Raw genomic sequence first — 10,947 nt, 5'->3', positions numbered from 1 at the left:
TCATCTCTGCTGTCTTCATAAAACTATGCCTGATGAAACTGATCTATTAGAACTGCTTCATCTTTTGCTCTACAAACATGAGAAGTGCTCAAAATGCTCTGAAGTTTCTCTGCTCAAAGTGTAAAAGCACTGCAGGAGAGGCAGGAGCTAAAATGCTAATCATGCTTTCAGAGGTGTGAGAGGAATACAAAGTTTGTCCTAATACCTGACCTCGTCTCCAACATGACACGGTGGCTTCAGCATCAGTTCAACTAAATGTTCACAGGAACCACATCTACAGTGCAGCCGGACGCTTGTTACAAAGTACTTTTGGCAGCAATTGCAGCCTCAAATCTTTCTGAGTATGATGCTATAAGTTTGGCATTTTTGAGCAGTTTCTCCCATTTTTATTTGCGGAACCTATCGAGCTCCATCAGGTTGGATGGGGAGCGTCGATGTACAGCCATTTTCTGATAACCAGAGATCTGGTCTCTGTGTGATTATGGTTGTCATCCTGTTGGAAGATGAACCTTTGCCCCAGTCTAAGGATCGAGAGCGCTCTGGGGCAGGTTAACTTTAAGTACATTGCAGCATTCATCTGTCCTGCTGCTGAAAAACAGCATGATGCTGCCGCCACCATGCCTTACTGTAGGAATGATTTTGGCCAGGTGATTATTGGTGCCTGGTTTCCTGCATGAAATGTTTGGCATTCAGGCCAAAGAGTTCAATCTTTGTTTCACCACTCCTTTTGCATTTTGTTTCTCATGGTCTGAGAGTCTTTCAGGTGCCTTTCGGCAAACTCCAGGCGGGCCCTCGTGTGCGTTTTATTGAGGAGCGGTCACTGCATTTGGTCACTACCAAACCATGTAATTAGGCATACCTCACCCTTTTCCAGCAGATAGTTTTTAGGCCTGACACTTCTTCTTTCGACCTCCATTTATCCAGTTTCCTCAAACTTTTAAGGACACACTGCACACTATGCCAAGATGTGCCAAATTTATGGGTAATCGCTCTTACAGAATCACCTTCTTGATGCAATAATGCTTTTTTATGCCTGCCAAACTGTGTTATTATTGACATTTGTCATAGATTCAGCTAAAGAAATGGGAATAAATGTTTTTGCAACAGGCTGCTCATAACAAGCAGCTACATTCATTAACCTGCTCCAGACCCCAGATCCTATAGTGCCCATGTGTACTGCATCTGTAGTACTTTCTTCTTCTTTATTAATAACAAACATGTCTGCATTCATGGCCAACCCCAAATTAATTCATAAATTCATAAATAATTAATAAATTATTCACCCTGCTCACTCCCCCCCACCCCCAACAACAGCATCCAATACATACTCAACACAAGGCTCCAGCCTGTCTCTCTCAACCACCCAGGTTAGGAGGGAACTGAGGAGGATTAATGGCAAGAAGGCAGCGGGTCCAGGTGGCATCAGCTCGAGGGTCGTCAGGTCCTGCGCGGACCAACTGTGTGGGGTGATGGAGCACCTCTTCAACCTGAGCCTGAGGTTGGGAAGAGTCCCACAGCTCTGGAAAACCTCCTGTGTTGTACCAGTGCCAAAGACTTCACGCCCCAAGGACCTCAACAGCTACAGGCCGGTGGCTCTGACATCCCACCTGATGAAGACCCTGGAGCGGTTGGTCCTGGCTCAGCTTCGGCGCCTAATAAGCTCATCACTGGACCCACTTCAGTTTGCCTACCAGCCTAGCATTGGAGCGGATGATGCCGTCATTCACCTCCTACATCGTTCCCTCGCTCACCTGGAGACCGCTGGAAGCACTGTGAGAATCATGTTCTTTGATTTCTCCAGTGCCTTCAACACCATTCTTCCCTCGGTTCTAAAGGACAAGCTGGTGAACTCTGGAGTGGACCATCACCTCACTACCTGGATCCTGGACTACCTCACCGACCGACCACAGTATGTGAGGACTCAGGGCTGTGTGTCGGACAGGGTCGTCTGCAGTACGGGGGCCCCACAGGGAACGGTTCTGGCTCCGTTCCTCTTCACCATCTACACTGCAGACTTCTCCCACAATTCCACCCAGTGCTTCCTGCAGAAGTTCTCTGATGACTCTGCAATAGTCGGCCTCATCACTGATGGGGACGACAAGGAGTACAGAGGTCTGACCCAAGACTTTGTGGACTGGTGCCAGCTGAACTACCTCCAGATCAACGCCAGTAAAACCAAGGAACTGGTGGTAGACTTCCGCAGGCACAAGCATTCTCCACTGCAACCACTGAACATCCAAGGTATGGACATTGAGTCTTCTGCCCTCAGCTGAATGTCTCTATCCAGCTTATGCAGTGAGCTAAACATAAAATGGCTTCAGTAAACACTCAGGAGACCGCGTGCCATTCTTCGGAGCTTTACTGATCCTTATTTTCCTTTTTTGTAAAACTGTAATAACAGAAACAGAATACAGTGTATTCACTCTCCATACAAATACACAAAGATTACATTAAATATTGTTGACTTATGTAAACAGTCACTACACAATCAAGAGATACAGAGATGGTAAGAGATACAGCTAACACCACATGCTGGTATGCTTCATGTTAGCAGGCTAAACAAAGGGCTAACAGCTAGCTTGTGCTAGTAATGTAACAAACTCGCTAAACACACAAGAAGCTCATTACTTTGCTGAACAAGGTACTAATAAGTGGGAACAATAAACCGTTTTGCCACACTTACAGATTATGCCTTTTCAAGGGCGTCAGATGCAGGAATTTACAGAGACACAGCCAAATGGACCTTCCCTGTCGAGCGCTGGGAGAAAACCACTGCTTGCGCTCTAACATGGTGCTACCCTGTCAACCCACTAGATGGCAGGCTTTGCCCAGACAAGATCAGGAATAAACATATTTTCTGACATGTTGCAACAGTTAATTACAGAACGAATGATTATGACCCGCCATATAACAAACTTATAAAAAACATGCCTTAGAAATAACAGGAGGGACAGAATACTCCCCGCCTGACGTCTGCAGGACGTCACACCAACTAAAGCTGAATCCCACTATTACAAAGGATATTAAGAGTCTTTCAGACTTAGCTCTTAGGTACCAACAAGACGACTTCACTGATGGGTCTCAGGTACACTCTACATTCGCCACTGCGGATGATCTTGACTTCAATCTTCCTTACTCTGCCATCTTGACTGGGGAAGGTCTTTGTGACTAGCCCTAGTGGCCAGTCAATCCTGTTTTCTTGTCCCTCTTTGAGCAGGACCACATCTCCAATTTGTAGATTGGGCTTTGATGCCCTCCACTTGCGACGACCCTGTAGTCCGCTGAGGTACTCTCTCCTCCATCGTCCCCAGAAGATGTTGGCTAGGTACTGTACACGTCTCCATTGCGCTCTAAACAGGTCCTGATCGTGGAACTGACCTGGTGGTACTGGGGGCGCACCAACCTTTTGTGTGAGTAGCATGGCAGGAGTGAGAATCTCAGGATGCTCTGAGTCAGCAGAAACTGTGGTAAGTGGCCTTGAGTTGACTATTGCAGTGACCTCCGACATGAATGTCACTAACACCTCATGTGTGAGCTTTGCATTTCCGTGCTGCAGCAGCATTACGTCAAGGATCCGCCGACTGACGCCAATCATGCGCTCCCAAGATCCAGCCATGTGCGATGCATGTGGAGGGTTAAATTGCCACTCACAGCTTCTGTCTCCAAGATACTTGTTGATTTTGTCGTTATGACAACCCTTCTTGTCGATTTGGAGTTCTCTGCAAGCACTCACAAAGTTTGTGCCGCAGTCGGATCTGAGTAGTTTAACAGCACCTCGCATGGCAACGAAACGGCGCAGAGCATTAATGAAAGATGAAGTGTCCATTGCTTCTATCACTTCGATATGTATGGCACGAGTGCTCATACACGTAAAGATCACTGCCCATCTCTTGGCCTCTGCTTGACCTCCTCGTGTCTTTCTGACTGTAACAGGCCACGGACCAAAAACATCTAGGCCCACACACGTGAAAGGAGGGTCTGTACACATTCTGTCTTCTGGTAGATCTGACATGATCTGCTCTTGTTGCTTGCCCCTTAATCTGCGGCATATGACACAGTTGAAGATGACACTACTGACGGCTCTTTTCCCACCCACAATCCAAAAACCTGCAGCTCTGATTGCACCTTCGGTGAAGTGTCTGCCCTGATGACATACTTGTGCGTGAAAGTGTCTGATTATGAGCTGGGTTATGTGGTGTTTACTGGGAATGAGCATGGGGTGTGTCTCATCTGTTGACAGTTGAGCTCTTGCGAGCCGGCCACCGACCCTAAGGACTGCATCAGCGTCTATGTAAGGACTCAGCTTGCTAAGTGGACTTTGTGTGCGAATGGACTCACTCTGCTCCATGCGCTTGATGTCATCCGCATACACCTCTTTTTGAACTGCACGAATGATAGTAACCTTGGCCTGCTGGAGCTGTTCTTCTGTAGCATAGTTGTTGCACTTGTGCCATCCACGACATGTGCTCTCTGTTTCACCTTTAAACGACTCGGCAATGTGCAGCAGTCTGGCAATAGTTTTTAGCAGACGACTCCAATTTGAGAATCTCTCGAACCTTGTGGTCCCGAGCTCTTTTTTTGACAGAAAGGTGGCACAGGATACGATATCTGGGCGCAGCTCAGTGTCGTTTTCAGGGCAAACAAGGTCAAAAGGTTCTTTCTGTATTTGTCGTTGGCCTGAATCTGTAAGGAAGGCAGGTCCGCTAAGCCATGTAGAGTGAGACAGATGCTCAGCGGGCAGTGCTCGTGTGGCATGGTCAGCTGGGTTTAGCTGTGTGGGTACGTAATGCCATTGGTGGGTCTGGGTAGAACGCCTAATGCGCTCCACACGGTTATGCACATACACATAAAAGCGTCTTTTTTCATTGAAAATATATCCAAGGACCACCTTCGAGTCGGTGTAGAAGTTCACCTCATCGATAGTAGTGTGAAGCTCCTGCTGGACCATTTCCGCCACTTCTACAGCCAGCACAGCAGCACAAAGTTCCAGTCTTGGAATTGTGATGTCTGGTTTTGGAGCCAGCCTGGCCTTTCCAAGAAGAAACCCAACTTCACTGAGCCCATTGCCTGCTGTGAGTTTCAGGTAAGCGACGGCTCCAACAGCTTTTGTGGATGCATCACAAAAAACATGCATTTCTTTTCTCTGAGATTCAGATAGTGAGATGGATGTATACATGCGGGAGATCTTGAGCTGTTGTAAGTGCTTTAGGGAATCTTTCCATTGCTGCCACTTGCCCTGTTTCTCCCTCGGCAGCGGTGCATCCCATTCGCTAATGTCCATAGAGATCTCTCTCAGAATGGAGCGGCCTTCGATGCTGACTGGCACAGCGAAGCCGAGTGGGTCATACAAACTGTTGATGACTGACAATACACCACGTTTGGTGAAAGGCCTGTCATTGATTTCAACTTGAAATGACAATTGGTCTGTCGACAGGTCCCAGCCTAACCCAAGGCTGCGTTGCATGAGTGGGGCGTGTTGTCCACGTTGGAGTTCCTGCGGGCCTGTGGCTAGATCTTCACTTGGGAAGGCACTGACGACTACAGGGCTGTTGGATGAGATCTTGTGAAGGCGGATGTTAGACTGAGCCAGCATCCTTTGTGTTCTGTGAAGGACGTCAATCGCCTGGGTCTCAGAGGGAAATGACTTTAGCCCATCATCTACATAAAAATGGCGCTCAATAAATTCCCTTACATCACTGCCATATTCTTTCTCTCCTTCCACAGCAGTCTTCTTGAGTCCATAGATGGCAACTGAGGGGGACGGGCAATTCCCAAAAACATGGACTGTCATGTGAAACTCGTCCACTTCTCCATCGAGGTCGTGATCGCGGAACCACAGGAAACGCAGATAATTACGATGGTCCTCTCTGACCGTGAAGTTGTGAAACATCTGCTCCACGTCAGCCATCACAGCATGTGGGTCACCTCGGAATCTGAGAAGCACGCCCACAAGGCTGTTATTGAGATCTGGGCCTTTACACAGTACTTGATTCAGAGACACATTTTCGAACTGGGCGCTTGAATCGAAGACTATTCTGATTTTTGCTGGCTTTTGGGGGTGGTAAACACCAAAGTGTGGGAGATACCAGCATTCTTGGTGGGGTTTGAGAGGGGGTGCCCTTTCTGCATGACCTTTGTCGAAGATCCTTTTCATAAACTCCACATAATGATCTTTCATCTCCGTCTTTCTCTTTAATGTCTTCCGTAGGGACATGAGGCGGTTGAGAGCCTGCTCTCTGTTGTTGGGTAAGCGACGTCGGGGATGACGAAAGGGCAGGGGGGCGACCCAGTTATTTGCATCATCTTTAGCAAACTCTTTGTGCATAATGTTCAGAAACGTCTTATCTTCTGCAGAGAGTGCCATTTTGTCATCATCAGTAGTTTGTTGAAAGATGTGTTTGCCCAGTTCATCTTTGACCTGTGTGCTCTCAAAAAGGGGGCATTCTTCTGTGATCTTCACTTTTGTGTAGATTCTGTTGCCACAGGGAGAGAGAAAACTGGGGCGGCCATTATCCAGTATGTTAGTCTTGTAGGAGTTCAATGTGGGTCTGTGAGCTCCCGAGAGGCAAACATCCCCAACAATTACCCATCCAAGATCAAGCTTTTGGGCATAAGGTGCTTCATTGGGCCCATTTGCCTGGCGTCGAACCTTGTGAGCCTGAATTACATCACGGCCTAAGAGGAGGAGAATATCTGCCTCTGGATCAAGAGGGGGTATTTGTGCAGCTATGTGAGCTAGGTGATGATGAGCAGCTGCAGCTTCTGGGGTGGGTATCTCACTCCTGTTGTCAGGAATCTGATTACACTCTGTCAGTGTTGGTAGTGGTATGGACACTTTTCCGTCCACACCCTCAATGACAAAGCCGTGAGCTCTACGGCCTGTTTTGTTCGTTGTGCCAGAGCATGTTTTCATTGTGTATGGAAAGGCTTCACCATGTACATTAAACATGTCAAAAAAGGGAGAACGAGCCAGTGACACATTACTTTGGTCGTCTAAAATTGCGTACATTTTCGTTTTCATTTGAGGGGCTGTGCTGTGATATACTTTCACCATGCAAATTTTAGAACAAGACCGTCCTTGTTGTCCCTGTCCACATACCTCAGTGCAGTTAGATGTAGTCACTGTGGAGCTCGGGATGTCTGGCTCCCCGCCGTGTGCCTCTGGTGTAGAATCAAAGCTCCCACTTCTCCAAGGGGGTGGCCCGGCATGCATGGCGGAGATGTGGGTATCGCTTTTGCACTCCAGACAACGAATATCAGCTTTACAGTCTTTGGCCCTGTGTTCTGTTGATGAGAGACACTTGTAACAGATCGAAAGCCCTTTGAGCAGACTTTTCCGCTCATCCAGTGTTTTCATCCTAAACCCTCTACATTTTGCAAGTGAATGGGGCTTCATGTGTACTGGACACCGTTTGTCGGGATCAAGAGAGTGAGTGTTAGATTTGTTGCTGGGTGTGCCAACCTGTGTTTTGTTTGCTGTTAGCGGGGCTCTAAAATGTGATTGTCTCACCAGCGGCCTTTCTATCCTCATGTGCCCAGTGCTGTAATTTTGTAGGATAAAGCTGGGGTCAGTTTTCATTTCAGCATTGCTATTTACGAACTGGACAAAGTAGGAGAAAGGCGGATAGTGCACTCTGTGTTCTTTCTTATACTTGGACCCCTGTTTGATCCATGACTCTTGCAGGGTATGTGGGAGTTTTTCCACAATTGGGTTTATGCCTCTTGGAGTGTCAAGAAAGCTGAGGCCTGGCAGATATCCTTCGTTTTTTGCTGCTTCAAGTTCCAGGAGGAGATCTGCAAGTTCCTGTAGAAGGTGATTGTCTCTCGGAGTAACTCTGGGAAAGCTCTCTAGGCGTTTGAACAGAGAAGCTTCAATAACTTCTGATGAGCCATAAATCCTGTCTAGCCTTTGCCATAAACGCTGAAGACCTGTTTCTGGATTGTTAACATGGACAGCCCTGATTCTCAGAGCATGCTGGAGAGACTCCCCACTAAGCCACTTAGTGAGCAGATCGAGTTCTTCACTGCACTTTAGGTTTAAATCTTCAGTGGCATTGTGAAACGTAGATCTCCATGCTAGATAAGTCTCTGGCTTGTTATCAAACACTGTCAGTCCTGCTGTCAGTAGGTCACGACGCGAGAGGAGGGCAGCGAGGTCTGATACATCTGCTTGTCGTTGTGGTTTGGCTGCTCCAACATAGTTGGACCAATGGGGAGGTGGAAGTTTGGGCTGCCAAACAGGTGGAGAACTGGGGGGGTACCCACGCGCAGCTGCTGCTGATATGTCCGGCCCTGTAGTGTGGGTGTTGTCTAAGTCACATTTTTGCTCTCTACTGTGTTTTGACTCACCTTCCATATTAGTGTTATTGTGGAAGTGGGTATCTACATACTCTTGAGTGCGGCTGACAGCCGCAGCTATTGTGGCAGGAATGTCTGGTGGCTTCACAGACTCTGCTTGGTCCAGAACTGCAGCCTCTAGGACCCTTGCAGCTGCAAGTGCTGCTTCTGCTTCTCCCTCCTGCTTCAGAGCATTTAGCGCTGCCTCCATCCGGGCCTTTTCGACCTCCATGTCTATTTGGCATTTGGCATATTCTGCTCTTGCTCGAGCAGCTTCGGCTTCAGCTCGTGCTCGTGCTGCAGCAAGGCTTGCTGCTGAGCTGTTTGACCGGCGTGAAGCTGCTGAGCTGTTTGACCGGCGTGAAGCTGCTGATCTGCATTCCGACCTGACTTCCAGCTGTGAAAGCTGCGAGGTGTCCCCGTGGTTGGACATGATTGCTGTCGCTGGAGTGTCTCAGGATCCTGGCAGTGCACTTGATGCGTGGACAATCTTTTTACTCTTCTGCCCTCAGCTGAATGTCTCTATCCAGCTTATGCAGTGAGCTAAACATAAAATGGCTTCAGTAAACACTCAGGAGACCGCGTGCCATTCTTCGGAGCTTTACTGATCCTTATTTTCCTTTTTTGTAAAACTGTAATAACAGAAACAGAATACAGTGTATTCACGCTCCATACAAATACACAAAGATTACATTAAATATTGTTGACTTATGTAAACAGTCACTACACAATCAAGAGATACAGAGATGGTAAGAGATACAGCTAACACCACATGCTGGTATGCTTCATGTTAGCAGGCTAAACAAAGGGCTAACAGCTAGCTTGTGCTAGTAATGTAACAAACTCGCTAAACACACAAGAAGCTCATTACTTTGCTGAACAAGGTACTAATAAGTGGGAACAATAAACCGTTTTGCCACACTTACAGATTATGCCTTTTCAAGGGCGTCAGATGCAGGAATTTACAGAGACACAGCCAAATGGACCTTCCCTGTCGAGCGCTGGGAGAAAACCACTGCTTGCGCTCTAACATGGTGCTACCCTGTCAACCCACTAGATGGCAGGCTTTGCCCAGACAAGATCAGGAATAAACATATTTTCTGACATGTTGCAACAGTTAATTACAGAACGAATGATTATGACCCGCCATATAACAAACTTATAAAAAACATGCCTTAGAAATAACAGGAGGGACAGAATATTGAGGCTGTGGACAGCTACAGGTACCTTGGTGTTCATCTGAACAACAGACTGGACTGGACTCATAACTCAGACGCCCTCTACAGGAAAGGGCAGAGCAGGCTGTACCTGCTGCGGAGACTCAGGTCGTTTGGAGTGGAGGGCCCACTCCTGAAGAAATTCTATGACTCTGTTGTGGCTTCTGCTATCTTTTATGGCTTGGTCTGCTGGGGCGGCAGCATTTCTGCTGGGGACAGGAAGAGACTGAACAGGGTGATCCGAAGGGCCAGCTCTGTTCTAGGATGCCCTCTGGACCCAGTGGAGGTGGTGAGTGACAGGAGAACGGGGGCTAAGCTGTCATCCCTGATGGACAACATCTCCCACCCCATGCAGCAGACTGTGACAGCACTGAGCAGCTCCTTCAGTGGGAGACTGCGGCACCCACGGTGTGGGACGGAGAGATTTCGCAGGTCTTTCCTCCCCACTGCTGTCAGACTCCATAATAAAGACTTTAACTGATCAAGCACACACATCCACACATATGCAATAACACTAAGTGCAATAATCCTTTCTGTCATCGTTGTATTTTTACTCAGTTGTATATAGTATTTGTATTTGTATTCTATTTTTATCTTATTGTATATTTATTTTATTTTATTCTACTGTATATAGTATTTTATTTTATTCTATTCTGTACAGTTGTGTACTGTATTTATTCTTATTGTATTCTAATTTTTGCCTCATAACTTTTGCACTGTCCACTTCCTGCTGTGACAAAACAAATTTCCCACGTGTGGGACTAATAAAGGTTATCTTATCTTAATACGCCAATGATGGCCTGTAGTAGGAAAATGCAGCACGGACTAACAGAGTTTCTCCTCAGTTTCATGTTTTCTGTTGAAGTCATTAGAGGAGAATAAACTTCAACATACATAAACCACCATTCTCACATTACACACACACACTAATAAATCTTTGCTCTGTGTATATTTCTTCCTACCTGGCCTTCAAAGACACCACTCCACATAATATTCTAACATGGAAACCTTCCTCCTGCACGATTGAATTATCCGATGTTTAAATGAGGGCATCACGGCTACAACCGATTGCGGTTCTCCTTCCAGTGAGGTGAAGCAGTTTCATGCTCTGCGTTTCGTTTCCTGCAGATAAATGTGAACGGACTAATAAGACAGGAAGGCTGGATCAGGGTTCTTCAGTGCAACAGCAAACAGTAAACCTGAGTGTTATTTTAGATTCATTTGGCTCTTCCAAACAGGATAATAAAATTTCGGCATCACATTGATGTCCATACCTACTCAAATTCTGCCTGGAGCTTTCTGGTGACCACCGCAAGGACAAGATGATCTTTTGCAGAAAGAGGAGTTTGCTGTTCCTCCCTCCTCTGGGTCAGAAAGACATGTTTTATGGACA

General features: G+C 47.0%; 2 protein-coding genes across 2 annotated transcripts; both read right to left on the bottom strand.

Annotated features, from left to right (window-relative positions):
• Positions 1-2,125: 2,125 nt before the first annotated feature.
• Positions 2,126-5,208, bottom strand: LOC146704542 (uncharacterized). The gene is made up of 2 exons (XM_085461761.1): positions 2,684-5,208; positions 2,126-2,389 (listed from the first exon to the last, which is right to left on the bottom strand). Exon 1 carries the CDS (start codon positions 5,174-5,176, stop codon positions 3,041-3,043), a length of 2,136 nt encoding a protein of 711 aa, XP_085317887.1. The 5' UTR covers positions 5,177-5,208; the 3' UTR covers positions 2,126-2,389; positions 2,684-3,040.
• A 62-nt stretch (positions 5,209-5,270) lies between these two features.
• On the bottom strand, positions 5,271-9,657 carry LOC146704541 (uncharacterized). The gene is made up of 3 exons (XM_085465285.1): positions 9,264-9,657; positions 5,448-8,969; positions 5,271-5,319 (listed from the first exon to the last, which is right to left on the bottom strand). The coding sequence occupies exons 2-3, from the start codon at positions 8,768-8,770 to the stop codon at positions 5,271-5,273; spliced, it is 3,372 nt and encodes a 1,123-aa protein (XP_085321411.1). The 5' UTR covers positions 8,771-8,969; positions 9,264-9,657.
• Positions 9,658-10,947: the final 1,290 nt, after the last annotated feature.

Source organism: Copadichromis virginalis, linkage group LG7, assembly GCF_057382275.1.
Source record: "Copadichromis virginalis isolate Kocher_CV1m ecotype Utaka linkage group LG7, C_Virginalis_male_GT1.1, whole genome shotgun sequence".
NCBI classification, from domain to species: domain Eukaryota; kingdom Metazoa; phylum Chordata; class Actinopteri; order Cichliformes; family Cichlidae; genus Copadichromis; species Copadichromis virginalis.
The sequence above is the reverse complement of the archived record's forward strand: the minus strand, read 5'-3'. Positions and strand labels throughout refer to the sequence as shown.